At 57.8% G+C, this 24,611-nt stretch overlaps 1 protein-coding gene across 1 annotated transcript in view; it reads left to right on the top strand.

Annotated features, from left to right (window-relative positions):
* Positions 1-24,611, top strand: part of LOC134174249 (retinal guanylyl cyclase 1-like) — a 35,579-nt gene that overhangs the window by 9,845 nt on the left and 1,123 nt on the right. The window contains 17 exon segments of the mRNA XM_062639028.1: positions 821-905; positions 1,086-1,182; positions 2,301-2,405; positions 2,700-2,783; positions 4,549-4,629; positions 6,111-6,287; positions 8,697-8,853; positions 11,406-11,555; positions 13,070-13,218; positions 14,882-15,045; positions 16,364-16,556; positions 18,026-18,200; positions 19,697-19,795; positions 21,368-21,462; positions 23,002-23,071; positions 23,074-23,087; positions 24,159-24,254. Coding sequence (XP_062495012.1) covers positions 821-905; positions 1,086-1,182; positions 2,301-2,405; positions 2,700-2,783; positions 4,549-4,629; positions 6,111-6,287; positions 8,697-8,853; positions 11,406-11,555; positions 13,070-13,218; positions 14,882-15,045; positions 16,364-16,556; positions 18,026-18,200; positions 19,697-19,795; positions 21,368-21,462; positions 23,002-23,071; positions 23,074-23,087; positions 24,159-24,254 — 1,991 coding nt within the window.

Raw genomic sequence — 24,611 nt, 5'->3', positions numbered from 1 at the left:
CATCATCATCATCATCATCATCATCATCATCCATCCACCTCCATCCATCATCCATCCATCATCATCATCATCCATCCACCTCCATCCATCATCCATCCATCCATCCATCATCATCATCACCATCATCATCCATCCACCTCCATCCATCCATCCATCCATCCATCATCATCATCCATCCACCTCCATCCACCATCATCCATCCATCATCATCATCATCATCATCCATCCACCTCCATCCATCATCATCATCATCACCATCACCATCCATCCACCTCCATCCATCACACCCCACCATAGGTGGACCATAGGTGGCCATGGCTTATCATAGGTAGCCATGGTGGGCATCCATGACTATAGCGCTCACAGGTGACCATGGCTGCCCATAGGTGGCCAGGGTTGACCATAGGTGACCATAGGTGACCACAGGTGACCATAGGTGACCATAAGTAGCCATAGGTGGACCATAGGTGGCCATGGCTTATCATAGGTGGCCATAGGTAGCCATAGGTGACCATAGGTGGCCATGGCTTACCATAGGTGGCCATAGGTAGCCATAGGTGACCATAGGTGCCCATGGGTGACCATAAGTAGCCATAGGTGGACCATAGGTGGCCATGGCTTACCATAGGTGGCCATAGGTAGCCATAGGTGACCATAGGTGACCATGGCTTACCATAGGTGGCCATAGGTGGCCATAGGTAGCCATAGGTGGACCATAGGTGGCCATGGCTTACCATAGGTGGCCATAGGTAGCCATAGGTGACCATAGGTGCCCATGGGTGCCCTTGATGAAGGCCCTCACCCCCTTTCTCTCCCATAGGGCTGGACGCCACCGTCGTCCTCCTCATGTTGATCCTCATCTGCGCCCTGGCCGCTGCCGGCGCTGCCCTCGCCTGCTTCATCAGGTGGGTGCCACCACCCCAATGGGTGCTACGGGGCTCCAATGGGTGCTATGGGGCTCCAATGGGTGCTATGGGGCTCCAATGGGTGCTATGGGGCTCCAATGGGTGCTATGGGGCTCCAATGGGTGCTATGGGGCTTCCTATGGAGGCATCTCAGCAGCTTCCGTGTCCCATCCAATGCAGGCGCCGCATCCAACAGGCCCAGCTCATGAAGGGCCCCAACAAGATCATCCTCACCATGGACGACCTGACCTTCATCAACACCCACAGCTGCAAGCAGGTGCCATAGGGGGACCCATAGGGGGCCCCAATGGGGCTGTGGTGGTCAATGGGGGGGCTGGGAAGGAGACCCTGATGCTTGAAGAAGGCATCAAGGCTTGAGCTCAGGAGGAGAGCCATGGGTTTCATGGGACCCTGTGGGTGATGTGCTCTGATGGGTGACGTGTCCCCATGTCTCATATCCCCATATCCCATACCCCATATCCCATACCCCATATCCCATATCCCATACCCCATACCCCATACCCCATATCCCATACCCCATATCCCATACCCCATACCCCATATCCCATATCCCATACCCCATATCCCATATCCCATACCCCATACCCCATATCCCATACCCTATATCACTTATCCCACACCCCATACCCCAAACTCCATACCCCATTTCCCATACCCCACACCCCATACCCCATATCCCATACCCCATACCCCATATCCCATACCCCATATCCCATACCCCACACCCCACACCCCCCATACCCCACACCCCATATCCCATACCCCACACCCCATACACCCCATATCCCATATCCCACACCCCATATCCCATACCCCATATCCCATATCCCATACCCCACACCCCATATCCCATATCCCATACCCCACACCCCATACCCCATACCCCACACCCCACACCCCACACCCCACACCCCACACCCCACACCCCACACCCCATACCCCACACCCCATATCCCACACCCCATACCCCACACCCCATAGCCCATACCCCACACCCCACACCCCATATCCCATACCCCACACCCCATATCCCATACCCCATATCCCATACCCCATACACCCCATATCCCACACCCCATATCCCACACCCCATACCCCACACCCCATACCCCACACCCCATACCCCACACCCCACACCCCACACCCCATACCCCACACCCCACACCCCACACCCCATATCCCATATCCCATACCCCATATCCCATACCCCATATCCCATACCCCATACCCCACACCCCACACCACCCCACACCCCACACCCCATACCCCACACCCCACACCCCATATCCCACACCCCACACCCCACACCCCACACCCCATATCCCACACCCCACACCCCACACCCCATATCCCACACCCCCCATCCCCATGCAGGTCGATGGCAGCCGGACCAGCCTCGCCGGCCCCAGCAGCGGTGACAACAAGAGCACCAAGAGCGCCGCCGCCACCCCGGACACCACCAACGTGGCCATCGCCGAGGTGAGAACTCCCCCTTGTCCCCTTCCCCTTGGGTCACCCCCCCCCCACCACCCCCTCTTGCTCCCCATTGTCCCCTTTGCTCCCCCCATCACCCCGACCCCCACCTCCCCATTGCCACCACCGGGGGCGACAAGGCAAGGCCACCTCCATAGGGCTCCATGAGGAAGGAAGGGGACGCCGGCACCTCGACACCCCCCCTCTTTGGAACAGCTTCATCCCTCTTGAGGGCTGGGGGCCATTGGTGGCCATAGGTGGGCACGTTGGGCCGTGGGTCACGATTGCCCTTTCCCGCAGGGAGATGAGCCTCTGAGGGCCCACAACCACCTCCCCTTGCTCCTCCTTTTGTTTAACCAGCAGGGCCTTGTCGCCTCCGTGCAGGTAAGAGGCACCGGTGACACCCCCCACCCCCCCCAACGTGGTCCTCCTGCTCCATCCCAGACCCTGGATCCACCACCCAGTGTCCTCCCCTGGGCATGAGTGGGGAGAGAAGGAAGGGGGGGGGGGGGGGGGGATGGAGGGGGATCTCCAGTGGAGGGTTGGGTTGAGGTCATTGAGTTGGATTGGGTTGGGTTGAGGTCATTGAGTTGGAATGGGTTGGGTTGAGGTCATCGAGTTGGTTTGGGTTGGGTTGAGGTCATTGAGTTGGATTGGGTTGGGTTGAAGTCATCGAGTTGGGTTGGGTTGGGTTGAGGTCATTGAGTTGGATTGGGTTGGGTTGAGGTCATTGAGTTGGTTTGGGTTGGGTTGAGGTCATTGAGTTGGATTGGGTTGGGTTGAGGTCATTGAGTTGGATTGGGTTGGGTTGAGGTCATTGAGTTGGATTGGGTTGGGTTGAAGGCATTGAGTTGGGTTGATTTGGGTTGAGTTCGTTGAGTTGGGTTGAGTTGTAGTCGGTGAGTTGGGTTTAGTTCATTGAGTTGGGTTGGGTTGAGTTGAGTTAGGTTGAGTTGAAGTCATTGAGTTGGGTTGAGTTCATTGAGTTGGGCTGGGTTGAATTGAGGTCTTTGAGTTGGGTTGAGTTGGGTTGAGTTGAAGTCATTGAGTTGGGTTGAGTTGAAGTCATTGAGTTGGCTTGAGTTGGGTTGAGTTCATTGAGTTGGGTTGAGTTGAGTTGGGTTGAGTTGAAGTCATTGAGTTGGGTTGAGTTCATTGAGTTGGGTTGAATTGAGTTCATTGAGTTGGGTTGGGTTGAATTGAGGTCATTGAGTTGGGTTGAGCTGAATTGAGGTCATTGAGTTGGGTTGAGTTGAGTTGGGTTGAGTTGAAGTCGTTGAGTTGGGTTGAGTTGACTTAAGATGAGTTGAGGTCATTGGGTTGAGTTCAGCTGAGTTGAAGGTGTTGAATTGGATTGGGTTGAGCTGGGTTGGTTTGGATTGAGTTGAGGTCATTGAGTTGGGTTGAGTTGAATTGGGTTGAGTCGGATTGAGTTGAGTTGGGCTGTGTTGAGATCGTTGAGTTCGCTTGGCTTTGAGTGGAGATCATTGAGTTGAGCTGAACTGAGCTGGGTTGAGTTGAATTGGGTTGAGTTGGGTTGAGTTGGGTTGAGTTGAGATCATTGAGTTGCGCTGAGTTGAACTGGATTGAATTGGGTTGGGTTGAGATCACTGAGTTGGCTTGGGTTGGAGTGGAGATCATTGAGTTGAGTTGAGCTGGGTTGAGTTGGGTTGGGTTGAGTTCATTGAGTTGGGTTGAGTTGAGACCATTGAGTTGCGTTGAGTTGAATTGGCTTGGGTTGAGTTGGGTTGGGTTGAGTTGTGTTGAGATCGTTGAGTTGGCTTGTGTTTGAGTGGAGATCATTGAGTTGAGTTGAGCCGGATTGGGTTGGGTTGAATTCATTGACTTGTGTTGGGTTGAGTTAAGATCATTGTGTTGCGTTGAGTTGAATTGGGTTGAGTTGGGTTGGGTTGAGGTCGTTGAGTTGGCTTGGGTTTGAGTGGCGATCATTGAGGTGAGAGGGGTTGGGTTGACTTCAGTTGGGTTGCGTTCATTGAGTTGGGTTGAATTGGGTTGAATCGAGTTGAGTTGGGTTAAGTTGGGTTGAGATGGGTTGAGTCAACGTTGGGGCACCCCCATGGTGTCCCCCAGGACATCGGGGTGGGGCTGGTCCCAGGGGGGCTCAGTCCTCACCCCCTTTGCCCCTCAGGGTGACTGGGTCTGGCTGAAGAAGTTCCCTGGCGACGAGCACAGGGAGGTGAAACCGGCCACCAAGTTGGCCTTCTGCAAGGTGAGGGCCATGGGGGACAACCATGGGGCATGGGGACATCAATGGGACATGGGGGACAACATTGGGTCATGGGGACATCAATGGGTCATGGGGGACAACCATGGGTCATGGGGACATCAATGGGTCATGGGGGACAACCATGGGTCATGGGGACACCAATGGGACATGGGGGACAACATTGGGTAATGGGGGCATCAATGGATCATGGGGGACATCAATGGGTCATGGGGGACAACATTGGGTCATGGGGAGATAAATGGGACATGGGGGACAACATTGGGTCATGGGGACATCAATGGATCATGGGGGACATCAATGGGTCATGGGGGACAGCACTGGGTCATGGGGAGATAAATGGGACAAGGGGAACAACCATGGGTCATGGGGACACCAATGGGACATGGGGGACAACCATAGGTCATGGGGACATCAATGGGCCATGGGGGACAACCATGGGTCTTGGGGACATCAATGGGACATGGGGGACAACCATGGGTCATAGGGACATCAATGGGTCATGGGGACATCAATGGACCATGGGGGACAGCACTGGATCATGGGGACATCAGTGGGTCATGGGGGACAACCATGGGTCATGGGGGCATCAATGGATCATTGGGGACATCAATGGGTCATGGGGGACAACCATGGGTCATGGGGACATCAATGGGACATGGGGGACAACATTGGGTCATGGGGACACCAATGGGACATGGGGGACAACCATGGGTCATGGGGACACCAATGGGACATGGGGGACAACATTGGGTCATGGGGACATCAATGGGTCATGGGGGACAACATTGGGTCATGGGGGCATCAATGGGTCATGGGGGACATCAATGGGTCATGGGGGACAACATTGGGTCATGGGGACATCAATGGGACATGGGGGACATCAATGGGACATGGGGGACAACATTGGGTCATGGGGGCATCAATGGGTCATGGGGGACAACATGGGGGTCATGGGGACATCAATGGGTCATTGAGGACATCAGTGGGTCATGGAGACAACATTGGGTCATGAGGACATCATGGAGCCAAGGGGGACAATGTGGGTCCACAGGAAGCCATAGGGAGCCAATGTGGGTCCACAGGAAGCCATAGGGGGCCAACGTGGGTCCATAGGAAGCCGTAGGGAGCCAATGTGGGTCCACAGGAAGCCATAGGGAGCCAACGTGGGTCCATAGGAAGCCATAGGGGGCCAATGTGGGTCCACAGGAAGCCATAGGGGGCCAATATGGGTCCATAGGAAGCCATAGGGGGCCAACGTGGGTCCATAGGAAGCCGTAGGGAGCCAATGTGGGTCCACAGGAAGCCATAGGGGGCCAATGTGGGTCCACAGGAGGCCATAGGGAGCCAGTGTGGGTCCATAGGACGCCATAGGGAGCCAATGCGGGGCCATAGGAAGCCATGGGGGACCCCAAGAGCTGCCCCATGGCCAATGGTGTCCCCCCCCCGCCATGGGTCCCCCGCAGCTGCGGGACCTACGCCATGAGAACGTCAACCTCTTCCTGGGCTTCTTCCACGACTGCGGCATCTTCGCCATCGTCTCGGAGCACTGCTCGCGGGGCAGCCTCGAGGACCTCCTGCGCAACGAGGACATGAAGCTCGATTGGATGTTCAAGTCTTCCCTGCTCATCGACCTCATCAAGGTGGCCCCCCCCCACACGCACACACCCCACACGCCCCACACGCACACACCCCACACCTCACACCCGTGTTGCGCATTGGCCGTCCCATTGACTGCCCCATTGACTGTGCCATTGAGCATTGAGCGTTGAGCATTGACCATCCCATTGACCATACCATTGACCATACCATTGAGCATTGACCATTGACCATCCCATTGACCACCCCATTGACCATGCCATTGACTGCCCCATTGACCCTCCCATTGACCATTCCATTGACCCTCCCATTGACCATCCCATTGACCATCCCATTGACCATGCCATTGACCATCCCATTGACCATCCCATTGACCATACCATTGACCATACCATTGAGCATTGAGCATTGACCATCTCATTGACCATCCCATTGACCACTCCATTGACCCTCCCATTGACCCTCCCATTGACCACCCCATTGCCCACCCCATTGCCCACCCCATTGCCCCTCCCATTGACCCTCCCATTGACCATCCCATTGACCCTCCCATTGACCATCCCATTGACCATGCCATTGAGCATTGAGCATTGATCATCCCAATGACCACCCCATTGACCACCCCATTGACTATGCCATTGACTGCCCCATTGACCATCCCATTGACCATCCCATTGACCACCCCATTGACCATCCCATTGACCCTCCCATTGACCACTCCATTGACCATCCCATTGCCCATCCCATTGACCACCCCATTGACCCTCCCATTGCCCATCCCATTGACCATCCCATTGACCATCCCATTGACCACCCTATTGACCATCCCATTGACCACTCCATTGACCCTCCCATTGACCCTCCCATTGACCATCCCATTGACCATCCCATTGACCACCCCATTGACCATCCCATTGACCACTCCATTGACCCTCCCATTGACCATCCCATTGACCGCCCCATTGACCCTCCCATTGACCGCCCCATTGACCGTGCCATTGAGCATTGAGCATCCCATTGACCACCCCATTGACCATCCCATTGCCCATTGACCATCCCATTGCCCATTGCCCATGCCATTGCCCATCCCATTGACCCGCCCACTGACCACCCCATTGCTGACCCCATTGCCCACCCCATTGACCATTGCCCATCCCATTGACCATGCTGTTGCCCATGTTGTTCTCCACCCCATTGCCCCTCCCATTGACCCTCCCACTGCCCACCCCACTGCCTATTGCCCACCCCATTGCCCATTACCCAACCCACTGCTCATTGTCCACCCCACTGACCCTCCCATTGCCCGCCCCACTGCCCATTGCCCATCTTGTTGCCCACCCCATTGCCTACCCCATTGACCCTCCCTTCGACCATCCCGTTGACCATTGCCAACCCCGCTGACCCTTCCACTGCCCATTGCCTACCCCATTGCCCGCCCCATTGCCCACCCCATTGCCTACCCCATTGCCTGCCCCATTGCCCACCCCATTGCCTACCCCATTGACCCTCCCTTCGACCATCCTGTTGACCATTGCCAACCCCGCTGACCCTTCCATTGCCCATTGCCTACCCCATTGCCCACCCCATTGCCTACCCCATTGACCCTCCCTTCGACCATCCCGTTGACCATTGCCAACCCCGCTGACCCTTCCATTGCCCATTGCCTACCCCATTGCCCACCCCATTGACCACCCCATTGACCCTCCCATTGCCCATCCCATTGACCCTCCCACTGCCCACCCCATTGCCCATTACCCAACCCACTGCTCATTGTCCACCCCACTGACCCTCCCATTGCCCGCCCCACTGCCCATTGCCCACCCCATTGCCCACCCCATTGCCTACCCCATTGACCATCCCATTGACCGCCCCATTGACCATCCCATTGACCACCCCATTGACCCTCCCATTGACCGCCCCATTGACCATCCCATTGACCCTCCCATTGACCATCCCATTGACCATCCCATTGACCCTCCCATTGACCCTCCCATTGACCATCCCATTGACCATCCCATTGACCACCCCATTGACCCTCCCATTGACCCTCCCATTGACCATCCCATTGACCATCCCATTGACCACCCCATTGACCCTCCCATTGACCCTCCCATTGACCACTCCATTGACCATTGACCACCCCATTGACCCTCCCATTGACCATCCCATTGACCCTCCCACTGCCCACCCCATTGCCCATTACCCAACCCACTGCTCATTGTCCACCCCACTGACTCTCCCATTGCTCGCCCCACTGCCCATTGCCCACCCCATTGCCCACCCCATTGCCTACCCCATTGACCCTCCCTTCGACCATCCCGTTGACCATTGCCAACCCCGCTGACCCTTCCATTGCCCATTGCCTGCCCCATTGCCAGCCCCATTGCCAGCCCCATTGCCAGCCCCATTGCCAGCCCCATTGCCAGCCCCATTGCCCGCCCCATCTCCCGCAGGGCGTGCGCTACCTCCACCACCGCGACGTCATCCACGGGCGCCTCAAGTCCCGCAACTGCGTCGTGGACGGGCGCTTCGTGCTCAAGGTCACCGACCACGGCTACAACGAGCTCCTGGAGGCCCAGCGGGTCGCCACCCCCCCTCTGCAAGCACAGGGTGAGGGCGGGGCCCAGCCCCAGCCAATGGGGTTCTCCAGGGCTCTTCCGCCAACCAATGGGCTCCTAAAGGGGTCTTTCACCACCCAATAGGGTCCTTGAGGGTTCTTCCATCACCCAATGGGGTCTTCAAGGGGTCTTCCACCACCCAATGGGGTCCTAAAGGGGTCTTCCACCACCCAATGGGGTCTAAGGGGATGTTCTACCAACCAATGGGGTCCTTGAGGGCTCTTCCACCACCCAATGGGGTCCTTGAGGGATCTTCCACTACCCAATAGGGTCCTAAAGGGGGGTCCCAGCACCCAATGGGGTCTTTGAGGGCTCTTCCGCCAACCAATGGGGTCCTCAAGGGGTCTTCCATCATCCAATGGGGTCCTAAAGGGGTCTTCCACCACCCAATGGGGTCTAAGGGGATGTTCTACCAACCAATGGGGTCCTTGAGGGCTCTTCCACCACCCAATGGGGTCCTCAAGGGGTCTTCCATCACCCAATGGGGTCCTTGAGGGCTCTTCCACCACCCAATGGGGTCTTCAAGGGCTCTTCCATCACCCAATGGGGTCCTCAAGGGCTCTTCCATCACCCAATAGGGTCCTTGAGGGCTCTTCCACCACCCAATGGGGTCTTCAAGGGCCCTTCCACCACCCAATGGGGTCCTAAAGGGGTCTTCCACCACCCAATGGGGTCCTTGAGGGATCTTCCACCACCCAATAGGGTCCTAAAGGGGGGTCCCAGCACCCAATGGGGTCTTCGAGGGCTCTTCCACCAACCAATGGGGTCCTTGGGGGCTCTTCCATCACCCAATGTGGTCCTCAAGGGGTCTTCCACCACCCAATGGGGTCCTTGAGGGCTCTTCCACCACCCAATGGGGTCTTCGAGGGCTCTTCCATCACCCAATGGGGTCCTTGAGGGTTCTTCCATCACCCAATGGGGTCCTTGAGGGATCTTCCACCACCCAATGGGGTCCTCAAGGGGTCTTCCACCACCCAGTGGGGTCTAAGGGGATGTTCCACCAACCAATGGGGTCCTTGAGGGCTCTTCCACCACCCAATGGGGTCTTCAAGGGGTCTTCCACCATCCAATGGGGTCCTTGAGGGCTCTTCCATCACCCAATGGGGTCCTTGGGGGCTCTTCCATCACCCAATGGGGTCCTCAAGGGGTCTTCCATCACCCAATGGGGTCCTAAAGGGGTCTTCCACCATCCAATGGGGTCCTTGAGGGCTCTTCCACCACCCAATGGGGTCCTAAAGGGGTCTTCCACCACCCAATGGGGTCCTAAAGGGGTCTTCCACCACCCAATGGGGTCTTCGAGGGCTCTTCCATCACCCAATGGGGTCCTTGAGGGTTCTTCCATCACCCAATGGGGTCTTCAAGGGGTCTTCCACCACCCAATGGGGTCCTAAAGGGGTCTTCCACCACCCAATGAGGTCTAAGGGGATGTTCTACCAACCAATGGGGTCCTTGAAGGCTCTTCCACCACCCAATGGGGTCCTAAAGGGATGTCCTACCAACCAATGGGGTCCTTGAGGGCTCTTCCATCACCCAATGGGGTCCTCGAGGGCTCTTCCGCCACCCAATGGGGTCCTTGAGGGCTCTTCCATCACCCAATGGGGTCCTCGAGGGCTCTTCCGCCACCCAATGGGGTCCTTGAGGGCTCTTCCACCAGCCAATAGGGTCCTAAAGGTGTCTTCCACCACCCAATGGGGTCCTCAAGGGGTCTTCCACCACCCAATGGGGTCCTCAAGGGGTCTTCCACCACCCAATGGGGTCCTTGAGGGATCTTCCACCAACCAATGGGGTCCTTGAGGGATCTTCCACTACCCAATAGGGTCCTAAAGGGGGGTCCCAGCACCCAATGGGGTCTTCAAGGGCTCTTCCACCAACCAATGGGGTCCTTGAGAGCTCTTCCATCACCCAATGGGGTCCTCAAGGGCTCTTCCATCACCCAATAGGGTCCTTGAGGGCTCTTCCACCAACCAATGGGGTCTTCAAGGGCTCTTCCATCACCCAATGGGGTCCTAAAGGGGTCTTCCACCACCCAATGGGGTCCTAAGGGGATGTTCTACCAACCAATGGGGTCTTCAAGGGCTCTTCCATCACCCAATGGGGTCCTAAAGGGGTCTTCCACCACCCAATGGGGTCCTAAGGACTCTTCCACCACCCAATAGGGTCCTAAAGGGGTCTTCCACCAACCAATGGGGTCCTTGGGGGCTCTTCCATCACCCAATGTGGTCCTCAAGGGGTCTTCCACCACCCAATGTGGTCCTCAAGGGGTCTTCCACTACCCAATGGGGTCCTTGAGGGCTCTTCTACCAACCAATGGGGTCTTCAAGGGCTCTTCCATCACCCAATGGGGTCCTAAAGGGGTCTTCCACCACCCAATGGGGTCTAAGGGGATGTTCTACCAACCAATGGGGTCCTTGAGGGCTCTTCCACCACCCAATGGGGTCCTAAGGGGATGTTCTACCAACCAATGGGGTTCTTGAAGGCTCTTCCATCACCCAATGGGGGGTCCTCAAGGGGTCTTGTGTCCCGTGTCCCCCCCCCCCCCCATAGAGCGCCTATGGACAGCCCCAGAGCTACTGCGGGACGAGGCCCTAGAGCGGCGCGGCTCCTTCCGTGGGGACGTCTATGGGATCGGGATCATCATGCAGGAGGTCATCTGCCGCAGCGGGCCCTATTGCATGCTGGGATTGCCTCCCGAAGGTACCGGCCCCATAGCATCCAGCCATAGGGCAAGCCCCCCTGGGCATGCGGTCATTGGTCCGCCTATGGGATGCGGGCAAGGATCTACAGGGGATGGAAAGCACAAGGATAACCATAACCACCACCATGAGGCCCATAACCACCTCCAGGACCCCATAACCACATTCAGGATAACCATAACCACCCCCAAGACCCCCATAACCACCTCCAGAACCCCCATAACCACCTCCAGCACCCCCATAACCACCTCCAGAACCCCATAACCACATTCAGGATAACCATAACCACCTCCAGAACCCCCATAACCACCTCCAGAACCCCATAACCACCTCCAGGACTTCATAACCACCTCCAGGATAACCATAACCACCACCATGAGGCCCATAACCACCTCCAGGACCCCATAACCACCTCCAGGACCCCTATAACCACCACCATGAGGCCCATAACCACCTCCAGGACCCCTATAACCACCACCATGAGGCCCATAACCACCTCCAGGACCCCATAACCACCTCCAGGACCCCTATAACCACCACCATGAGCCCCATAACCACCTCCAGGACCCCCATAACCACCACCATGAGCCCCATAACCACCTCCAGGACCCCTATAACCACCACCATGAGCCCCATAACCACCTCCAGGACCCCCATAACCACCTCTAAGACCCCCATAACCACATTCAGGATAACCATAACCACCACCGTGAGCCCCATAACCACCTCCAGAACCCCATAACCACCTCCAGAACCCCCATAACCACCTCTAAGACCCCCATAACCACCTCCAGCACCCCCAAAACAACCTCCAGGGTAACCATAACCACCACCATGAGCCCCATAACCACCTCCAGAACCCCCATAACCACCTCCAGAACCCCATAACCACCTCTAGGACCCCCATAACCACCTCCAGAACCCCATAACCACCTCTAAGACCCCCATAACCACCTCCAGCACCCCCATAACAACCTCCAGGATAACCATAACCACCACCATGAGCCCCATAACCACCTCCAGAACCCCCATAACCACCTCCAGAACCCCCATAACCACCTCCAGAACCCCCATAACCACCTCCAGGACCCCCATAACCACCTCCAGAACCTCATAACCACCCCCATAACCCCCATAACCACCCCCAAGACCCCCATAACCACATCCAGAACCTCCATCCAGAACCTCCATAACCACCTCCAGAACCCCATAACCACCTCCAGAACCCCCATAACCACCTCCAGAACCCCCATAACCACCTCTAAGACCCCCATAACCACCTCCAGAACCCCCCTAACCACCTCTAGGACCCCCCATAACAACCTCCAGAATAACCATAACCACCTCCAAGACCCCCATAACCACCTCCAAGACCCCCATAACCACCTCCAAGACCCCCATAACCATCCCCAAGACCCCCATAACCGCTTTAAAACCCCCATAACCACCTCCAGCACCCCCATAACCACCCCTAGACCCCCTTGGGGGTCTCATTGCCCCATTGCTACCCCCCAGAGATCATCGAGAAGGTGCGGAAGCCGCCCCCCTTGTGCCGCCCGGCCGTGTCGGCCGACCAGGCCCCATTGGAGTGCATTCACCTGATGAAGCAGTGCTGGAGCGAGCAGCCCGAGCGCAGGCCCACCATCGACCAGGTCTTCGACCAGGTGGGGGCGATGTGGGGCGAGATGGGGGGCGGTGGGGCCATGGGACCGATATGGGGGGCATTTGGAGCAGTTATGGGGCTATGGGGCCACTGTGGAGTGGTGGGAGCAGTAAGGGGTTGGATGGGAGCAATATGGGGTGGTGGAGCAGTTATGGGGCTATGGGCTCAATATGGGGCTATGGGCTCAATATGGGGCTATGGGACTGGTTATGGGGTCAAACACGGACCTGAATGGTCTTCCATGACCTTCCCAAGGCTTCAACCCAGTCAACATCCCCTCTTTGGGCGCCTTCCATTGCCCCCTACCGCTCTGCCCCACATCCCCTATGGGGTCGAATGGGACCAGTTATGGGGCTATGGGCTCAATATGGTGCTATGGGCTCAATATGGGGCTATGGGCTCAATATGGGGCTATGGGGTCAAACATGGACCTGAATGGTCATCCATGACCTTCCCAACGCTTCCACCCACCCAACATCTCCTCTTTGGGCGCCTTCCATTGCCCCCCACCGCTCTGCCCCACATCCCCTATGGGGTCGAATGGGACCAGTTATGGGGCTATGGGCTCAATATGGGTCTATGGGCTCAATATGGGGCTATGGGGTCAAACACGGACCTGAATGGTCATCCATGACCTTCCCAACGCTCCCACCCACCCAACATCCCCTCTTTGGGCGCCTTCCATTGCCCCCCACCGCTCTGCCCCACATCCCCTATGGGGTCGAATGGGACCAGTTATGGGGCTATGGGCTCAATATGGGTCTATGTGCTCAATATGGGTCTATGGGGTCAAACACGGACCTGAATGGTCATCCATGACCTTCCCAATGCTTCTACCCACCCAACATCGTCCCTTTGGGCGCCTTCCGTTGCCCCCCACCGCTCTGCGTCGCTCCACCCCACATCCCGTATGGGGTCGAATGGGACCAGTTATGGGGCTATGGGCTCAATATGGGTCTATGGGGTCAAACACGGACCTGAATGGTCATCCATGACCTTCCCAACGCTTCCACCCACCCAACATCGTCCCTTTGGGCGCCTTCCGTTGCCCCCTACTGCTCTGCCTCACATCCCGTATGGGGTCGAATGGGACCAGTTATGGGGCTATGTGCTCAATATGGGGCTATGGGGCGGGTTATGGGGTCGAACATGGACCTGAATGGTCATCCATGACCTTCCCAACGCTTCCACCCACCCAACATCGTCCCTTTGAGCGCCTTCCGTCGCGCTGCGTCGCTCCACCCCACATCCCGTATGGGGTCGAATGGGACCAGTTATGGGGCTATGGGCTCAATATGGGTCTATGGGGTCAAACACGGACCTGAATGGTCATCCATGACCTTCCCAACGCTTCCACCCACCCAACATCGTCCCTTTGGGCGCCTTCCGTCGCGCCGTGTCGCTCCACCCCACATCCCCTATGGGGTCGAATGGGACCAGTTATGGGGCTATGGGCTCAATATGGGTCTATGGGGTCAAACACGGACCTGAATGGTCTTCCATGACCTTCCCAACGCTTCCACCCACCCAACATCGTCCCTTTGAGCGCCTTCCGTCGCGCCGCCCAACCACTCCTATGGGGCAAGGTGCTCTGTTCGGGGGGGTGTGTGGGAGTCGCGGACCCCAAAGGCGCTGAGCCAATGGGAGACGGCGTTGTTGGGCAGTTCAAAAGCATCAACAAGGGCCGGAAGACGAACCTGATCGACTCCATGCTGCGCATGCTGGAGCAGTACTCGAGCAACTTGGAGGACCTCATCCGCGAGCGCACCGAGGAGCTCGAGCTCGAGAAGCAGAAAACAGACCGGCTCCTCACGCAGATGCTGCCCCCGTGCGGCTATGGGGCGGGCTTGTTGGGGGGCGGGGGTGGTCTATGGGGAGCTATGGGGCTGGGTTGTTGGGGGGTGTCTATGGGGAGCTATGGGGGTGGGGTTGGGGGGGGTGTCTATGGGGAGCTATGGGGGTGGGGTGTCTATGGGGTTCGGTTGTTGGGGGGTGTCTATGGGGAGCTATGGGGGTGGGGTTCTATGGGGCGGGGTTGTTGGGGGGCGGGGGGTGTCTATGGGGAGCTATGGAGGTGGGTTGTTGGGGGGTGTCTATGGGGAGCTATGGGGGTGGGGTGTCTATGGGGCTGGGTTGTTGGGGGGTGTCTATGGGGAGCTATGGGGGTGGGGTTGGGGGGGGTGTCTATGGGGAGCTATGGGGGTGGGGTGTCTATGGGGTTGGGTTGTTGGGGGGTGTCTATGGGGAGCTATGGGGCTGGGTTGTTGGGGGGTGTCTATGGGGAGCTATGGGGCTGAGTTGGGGGGGTCTATGGGGAGCTATGGGGCTGGGTTGGGGGGTCTATGGGGAGCTATTGGGAGGAGTTGGGGGGGTCTATGGAGAGCTATGGGGCTGGGTTGGGGGGGTCTATGGGGAGCTATGGGGCTGGGGGGTCCATAGGGAGTTAGGGGACATTGACCACCATTGACCCCCATTGACTTCCATTGACCCCCATTGATCCCCATTGACCCCCATTGACCCCCATTCACCCCATTGATTCCCATTGACCCCCATTGACTCCCATTGACCCCCATTGATCCCCATTGACCCCCATTGACTCCCATTGACCCCCATTGACTCCCCTTCCATTGATCCCCATTGACCCCACTGACCTCCATTGACTCCCATTGACTCCCATTGACCCCCATTGACTCCCATTGACTCCCATTGACCCCATTGACTCCCATTGACTTCCATTGATCCCCATTGACCCCACTGACCCCATTGACCCCTATTGACTCCCATTGACTCCCATTGACTCCCATTGACTCCCATTGACTTCCATTGATCCCCATTGACCCCACTGACCCAATTGACTCCCATTGACACCCATTGACACCCACTGACCCCACTGAGCCCCATTGACTCCCATTGACACCCATTGACCCCCATTGACTCCCATTGACCCCCATTGACTCCCATTGCCCCCATTGACCCCCATTGACCCCCATTGACTCCCATTGACCCCATTGATCCCCATTGACCCCCATTGACCCCATTGACCCCATTGACCCCCACTGACCCCATTGACTCCCATTGACCCCCATTGATCCCCATTGACTCCCATCACCTCCCATCGCCCCCCCCACACCCCATTTCCTCGTCAGGTCGGTGGCCGAGGCGCTGAAGATGGGCACGCCGGTGGAGCCCGAGTACTTCGAGGAGGTGACGCTGTACTTCAGCGACATCGTGGGCTTCACCACCATCTCGGCCATGAGCGAGCCCATCGAGGTGGTCGATCTCCTCAACGACCTCTACACCCTCTTCGACGCCATCATCGGCTCCCATGATGTCTACAAGGTTTGGGAGGGGGGAATGGGACTCACAGCTCCCCCATGGAGTCCCGTCAGTTCCAGGGGTCTAAATGGAGGTCTAGCAGACCCATAACTACCTATGGAGTCCCATATCGCCATATGGAGGCCCATATCGCTATGTGGAGGTCTACCAGACCCATAAGTCCCTATGGAGTCCCATATGTCCCTATGGAGTCCCATATCGCCATATGGAGGCCCATATCTCCATATGGAGGTCTACCAGACCCATATCTCCCTATGGAGTCCCATATCGCCATATGGAGTCCTATATCTCCATGTGGAGGTCTACCAGACCCATATGTCCCTATGGAGTCCCATATCTCCATATGCAGTCCCATTTCTCCATATGGAGTCCCATATCTCCCTATGGAGTCCCATTTCTCTATAGGGAGTCCCATATCTCCATGTGGAGGTCTACCAGCCCCATAACTCCCTATGGAGTCCCATATCTCCCTATGGAGTCCCATATCTCCATATGGAGGTCTACCAGCACCATATGTCCCTATGGAGTCCCGTATCTCCATGTGGAGGTCTACCAGCCCCATATGTCCCTATGGAGTCCTATATCTCCATATGGAGGTCTACCAGCCCCATAACTCCCTATGGAGTCCTATATCTCCATATGGAGGTCTACCAGACCCATATGTCCCTATGGAGTCCTATATCTCCATATGGAGGTCTACCAGCCCCATAACTCCCTATGGAGTCCCATATCTCCATATGGAGGTCTACCAGCCCCATAACTCCCTATGGAGTCCCATATCTCCATATGGAGTTCTACCAGCCCCACATGTCCTTATGGAGTTCTACCAGCTCCCTATGTTAGCATGGACTCCCATATCTCCCTATAGAGTTCTACCAGCCCCATATGTCCCTACGGAGTCCCACCAGCCCTATATCTCCCTATAGAGTCCCATATGTCCTTATGGAGTCCCACCAGCCCCATATCTCTCTATGGAACCCCTTATCTCCATATATATTCCTACCAGCCCCCTATGACCCTATAGAGTCCCACCAGCCCCCTACCTCCCTACGGAGTCCCATATCTCCCTAGGGAGTTCTACCAGCCCCATATGACCCTATGGAGTCCCACCAGCCCCCTATCTCCCTACAGAGTCCCATGTCTCCCTATGGAGTTCTACCAGCCCCATATGACCCTATGGAGTCCCACCAGCCCCCTATCTCCCTACGGAGTCCCATATCTCCCTATGGAGTTCTACCAGCCCCATATAACCCTATGGGTCCCCACCAGCCCCCTATCTCCCTACGGAGTCCCATATCTCCCTATGGAGTTCTACCAGCCCCATATAACCCTATGGGTCCCCACCAGCCATATACCTCCCTATAGCATCCCACCAAGTTCCCCACTACCACCACCACCACCACCTCCTCCCATAGGGTCCATACCCCGCACCCCATTGGGTGCCTATGGCCGTGCCCCACATCCTCCTCTAGGTGGAGACCATCGGCGACGCCTACATGGTGGCGTCGGGGCTGCCCAAGCGCAACGGGAACCGGCACGCGGGGGAGATCGCCAACATGGCGCTGGACATCCTCAGCTCCGTTGGCACCTTCAAGATGCGCCACATGCCCGAGGTGCCCGTGCGCATCCGCATCGGCCTCCACTCGGGTGAGCGCGGGGCCGTGGGGCGTCTTCCATTGGGTGTCTTCCGTTGGGTGTCTTCCGTTGGGTGCCTTCCATTGGGTGTCTTCCGTTGGGTGCCTTCCGTTGGGTGCCTTCCGTTGGGTGCCTTCAATTGACCATCTCCTGTTGACCATTGCCCATTGCCTATCACCCATTGACCATTGCCCATTGCCTATCACCCATTGACCATCGACCATCTCCCGTTGACCATTTCCCATTGCCTATCACCCATTGACCATTGACCATCTCCCGTTGATCATTGCCTGTTGCCTATCACCCCTTGACCATTGCCCATTGCCTATCACCCATTGACCATTGACCATCTCCCATTGACCATCACCCATTGACCATCTCCCATTGACCATCTCCCATTGACCATCACCCATCACCCATTGACCATCACCTGTTGACCATTGACCATCTCCCATTGACCTTCTCCCATTGACCATCACCCATTGACCATTGACCATCTCCCATTGACCATCACCCATTGACCATTGACCATCCCCATTGACCATCTCCCATTGACCATCACCCATCACCCATTGACCATCACCTGTTGACCATTGACCATCTCCCATTGACCTTCTCCCATTGACCTTCTCCCATTGACCATCTCCCATTGACCACTGACCATCACCCGTTGACCATTGACCATCTCCCATTGACCATTGACCATCACCCATTGACCATTGACCACCTCCCATTGACCATTGACCATCACCTGTTGACCATTGACCATCCCCCATTGACCATCCCCATTGACCATCTCCCATTCACCATCACCCATTGACCATCGACCATCACCCGTTGACCATTGACCTTCTCCCATTGACCATCACCCATTGACCATTGACCTTCTCCCATTGACCATCACCCGTTGACCATTGACCATCACCTGTTGACCATTGACCATCCCCCATTGACCATCTCCCATTGACCATCTCCCATTGACCATCACCCATCACCCATTGACCATCACCTGTTGACCATTGACCATCTCCCATTGACCATCACCCATTGCCCATTGACCATCACCTGTTGACCATTGACCATCACCCGTTGACCATTGACCACCTCCCATTGACCTACCTTCTCCCATTGACCATCTCCCATTGACCATCTCCAATTGACCATCACACATTGACCACTGACCACCTCCCATTGACCATCACCCGTTGACCATCACCCATTGACCATCGACCGTCACCCGTTGACCATTGACCTTCTCCCATTGACCATCTCCCATTGACCATTGACCATCTCCCATTGACCATCTCCCATTGACCATTGACCATCACCTGTTGACCATTGACCTTCTCCCATTGACCACTGACCATCACCTGTTGACCATTGACCATCTCCCATTGACCATCTCCCATTGACCATTGACCATCTCCCATCACCCGTTGACCATTGACCATCTCCCATTGACCATCTCCCATTGACCATTGACCTTCCCCCCCTTGCCCCCCCCATAGGCCCCTGCGTCGCCGGCGTCGTGGGCCTCACCATGCCCCGCTACTGCCTCTTTGGTGACACCGTCAACACGGCCTCGCGCATGGAGTCCACCGGCCTCCGTGAGTGCCCCACACGTGGGGGTCCCAGCCCCACACGTGGGTCCCTGCCCCACACATGGGTCCCTGCCCCACACATGGGTCCCTGCCCCACACACGTGGCTCCCTGTCCCACACACCTGGGTCCCTGCCCCACACATGGGTCCCTGCCCCACATATGCGTCCCTGCCCCACATATGCAACCCTGCCCCACACACGTGGCTCCCTGTCCCACACACCTGGGTCCCTGCCCCAAACACATGGGTCCCTGCCCCACACACACGTGCCCCTGCCCCACATGTGCATCCCTGCCCCACACACCTGGGTCCCTGCCCCACACATGCACGTCCCCGCCCCACATATGCATCCCTGCTCCACATATGGGTCCCTGCCCCACATATGCATCCCTGCCCCACACACGTGGGTCCCTGCCCCACACATGCGTGTCCTCGCCCCACATATGGGTCCCTGCCCCACATATGCAACCCTGCCCCACACACGTGGCTCCCTGTCCCACACACCTGGGTCCCTGCCCCAAACACATGGGTCCCTGCCCCACACATGGGTCCCTGCCCCACATATGCATCCCTGCCCCACACACGTGGCTCCCTGTCCCACACACCTGGGTCCCTGCCCCAAACACATGGGTCCCTGCCCCACACACACGTGCCCCTGCCCCACATGTGCATCCCTGCCCCACACACGTGGGTCCCTGCCCCACACATGCGTGTCCTCGCCCCACATATGCATCCCTGCCCCACATATGGGTCCCTGCCCCACATATGGGTCCCTGCTCCACATATGGGTCCCTGCCCCACATATGGGTCCCTGCCCCACATATGCGTCCCTGCCCCACACACGCATGCCCCTGCCCTACACATATGCATCCCTGCCCCACACACATGGGTCCCTGCCCCAAACACATGGGTCCCTGCCCCACACACACGTGCCCCTGCCCCACATGTGCATCCCTGCCCCACACACGTGGGTCCCTGCCCCACACATGCGTGTCCCCACCCCACATATGGGTCCCTGCTCCACATATGCATCCCTGCCCCACATATGGGTCCCTGCCCCACACATGCGTGTCCCTGCCCCACATATGCATCCCTGCCCCACACACACACGTGCCCCTGCCCCACATGTCCATCCCTGCCCCACACACGTGGGTCCCTGCCTCATATATGCATTCCTGCCCCACATATGGGTCCCTGCCCCACACACGTGGGTCCCAGCCCCACACACGCGGGTCCCTACCCCACACGCGTATCCCTGCCCCACACACGCATCCCTGCCCCACACACGCATCCCTGCCCCACATACGCATCCCTGCCCCACATACACATCCCTGCCCCACATACACATCCCTGCCCCACACACGCATCCCTGCCCCACATACGCATCCCTGCCCCACACACGCATGCCCCTGCCCCACATCCCTGCCCCACACATGGGGCCACCCCACATGGGGCTGTGGGGCACATACGGCCCCACATACACATCCCTGCCCCACATACGCATCCCTGCCCCACACACGCATGCCCCTGCCCCACATCCCCCCATCAATGGGGCCACGGGGGCTCACTGTCCCCACAGCCTATCGGATCCATGTGAACGCCCGCACCGTCGCCATCTTGCACTCGCTGCAGGAGGGCTTCAAGCTGGACATCAGGGGCAAGACCGAGCTCAAGGTGACCCACAAGTGCCCCCTATGTGACCCACAAGTGCCCCACAAGGGCCCCACAAGTGCACCCCAAGTGCCCCATAAGTGCCCCCCAAGGGACCCATAAGTGACCTCCAAGTGCCCCCCCAAGTGCCCCACAAGTGCCCCATAAGTGACCTCCAAGTGCCCCCCAAGTGCCCCACAAGTGCCCCACAAGGGCCCCCCAAGTGCCCCATAAGTGACCTCCAAGTGCCCCCCAAGGAACCCACAAGTGCCCCCCAAGGGACCCCCAAGTGCCCCCTATGTGACCCACAAGTGCCCCACAAGTGCCCCCTAAGTGACCCCCAAGTGCCCCACAAGGGCCCCACAAGTGCCCCATAAGTGCCCCCCAAGTGCCCCACAAGTGCCCCACAAGTGCACCCCAAGGGACCCATAAGTGCCCCAACAGTGCCCCACAAGTGCCCCCTAAGTGACCCCCAAGTGCCCCATAAGTGCACCCCAAATGCCCCATAAGTGACCTCCAAGTGCCCCCCAAGTGCCCCACAAGTGCACCCCAAGTGCCCCATAAGTGACCTCCAAGTGCCCCCCAAGTGCCCCACAAGGGCCCCACAAGTGCTCCCCAAGGGACCCATAAGTGACCCCCCAAGTGCCCCATAAGTGACCTCCAAGTGCCCCCCAAGTGCCCCTCAAGTGCCCCACAAGTGCCCCATAAGTGACCTCCAAGTGCCCCACAAGTGACCCCCAAGTGCCCCCCAAGTGCACCCCAAGTGCCCCATAAGTGCCCCCCAAGGGACCCATAAGTGACCTCCAAGTGCCCCACAAGTGCCCCCCAAGTGCCCCATAAGTGACCTCCAAGTGCCCCCCAAGGGCCCCACAAGTGCACCCCAAATGCCCCATAAGTGACCTCCAAGTGCCCCCCAAGGGACCCATAAGTGCCCCACAAGGGCCCCCCAGGTGCCCCATAAGCAGCCCCCTGGCGCCTTCATTGGAGCCCCTCGGCCATTGAGGGATCCCATTGACTCCTTATTGCCCCATTGAGTCCTTATCACCCCCATTGAGTTCTTATTGCCCCCATTGAGTTCTTACTGCCCCCATTGGTTCCTCTTGCCCCATTGACCCCTATTGCCCCTTATATATTGCCCCCCATTGCCCCCATTGCCCCCATTGACCCCCCATAACTCCATTGATCCCCATTGCCTCCATTGTCCCCATTGGCCCCATTCCCCCCATTACGCCCTTTGCCTCCATTGACCCCCATTGCCCACATTGACCCCCATTACCCCATTGACCCCCATTGCCCCATTGACCCCCATTGCCCCCATTCCCCCCTTTACCCCCATTGACCCCCATTGACCCCCATTGACCCCCATTGCCTCCATTGCCCCCATTGCCCCCATTGCCCCCGTTGACCCCCATTACCCCCCATTGCCCCCATTGACCCCCATTGACCCCCATTGACCCCCATTGCCCCCCATTGCCCCCATTGCCCCCATTGCCCCCCATTGACCCCCATTCCCCCCTTTACCCCCATTGACCCCCATTGACCCCCATTGACCCCCCCCCACAGGGGAAGGGGGTGGAGGACACCTATTGGCTGGTTGGACGCGAGGGCTTCACCAAACCCATCCCCACCCCCCCGGACCTCCTGCCTGGGTGAGACCAAAGGGGGGGGCCCTATGGGGGGGTATTGGGGTCTATGGGGTGGATATGGGGGTCTATGGGGTGGATATGGGGGTCTATGGGGTGGATATTGGGGTCTATGGGGGGGTATTGGGCTCTATGGGGTGGATATTGGGGTCTATGGGGTGGATATGGGGTCTATGGGGTGGATATGGGGGTCTATGGGGGGGTATTGGGGTCTATGGGGTGGATATGGGGGTCTATGGGGTGGATATGGGGGTCTATGGGGTGGATATTGGGGTCTATGGGGTGGATATGGGGGTCTATGGGGTGGTAATGGTGTAAATGGGGTGGATATGGGCGAAAATGGGTGGGTAATGCCCTCTAATGGGTGGATATTGGGGTCTATGGGGTGGATATGGGGGTCTATGGGGTAGGGGGTCTATAGGGGGTCTATGGGGGGGTAATGGGGGTCTATGGGGGGGTTATGGGGCGCTATGGGGGGATATGGGGGTCTATGGGGTCTCTATGGGGGTCTATGGGGTGGATATGGGGGTCTATGGGGGGGTATTGGGGTCTATGGGGTGGGTATGGGGGTCTATGGGGTGGATATGGGGGTCTATGGGGGGGTATTGGGGTCTATGGGGGGGTATTGGGGTCTATGGGGTGGATATGGGGGTCTATGGGGTGGGGGGGTCTATGGGGGGGTTGGGGTCTATGGGGGGATATTGGGGTCTATGGGGGGGATATGGGGGTCTATGGGGGGGTATGGGGGTCTATAGGGGGTCTATGGGGGGTCTATGGGGGGGATATGGGGGGCTATGGGGGGGATATGGGGGTCTATGGGGGGATATGGGGGGGGTATGGGGGGGATATGGGGGTCTATGGGGGGGATATGGGGGTCTATGGGGGGGATATGGGGGGGATATGGGGGTCTATGGGGTGGATATGGGGGTCTATGGGGCGGACTTTGGTATCTATGGGGTGGATATGGGGGTCTATGGGACATAGGTGTCTATGGGGTGTCCATGGGGGGGGGGGTCTATGGGGCTGAAGGCGGGGCTCAGGCCCGCCCCATAGCGCCCCATTGCCTCCGCCCCACAGCGCCAGCAACCACGGCATCAGCCTGGACGAGATCCCGGCCGAGCGCAGGAGGAAGCTGGAGAAGGCGCGGCCGGGGCAGGTGCCCAAATAAGGCAGGTGAGGCCACGCCCCCTCCCCTCCCATTGGCTCAGACCCCTCCCAACAGGCTCCGCCTCCTCCAATAGGTTCCGCCCCCTCCAGCTGCCCATAGAGGTCAATGGCTCCTTGGAGGACTTACGGAGTCCTCCAGGACCATAGAGAGCAGCTCCAAGATGGCCGCTCTATCCCCAAATAGGGCCCTTCTCTATGGTTATAGGGCATAGAGTCCTCCAGGACCATAGAGAGCAGCTCCAAGATGGCCGCTCTATCCCAACACAGAGCCCTTCTCTATGGTCCTCCAAGGCCGCTCTGTCCCACCATGGAGCCCCCTCTATGGTTATAGGGCATAGAGTCCTCCAAGGCCATAGAGAGCTG

The sequence above is a fragment of the Pezoporus occidentalis genome, unplaced genomic scaffold (assembly GCF_034315485.1).
Source record: "Pezoporus occidentalis ecotype Australia unplaced genomic scaffold, CSIRO_AGI_Poc_V1 ctg591, whole genome shotgun sequence".
Lineage (NCBI taxonomy): Eukaryota > Metazoa > Chordata > Aves > Psittaciformes > Psittacidae > Pezoporus > Pezoporus occidentalis.
This window is presented reverse-complemented; position numbering and strand designations above follow the sequence as displayed.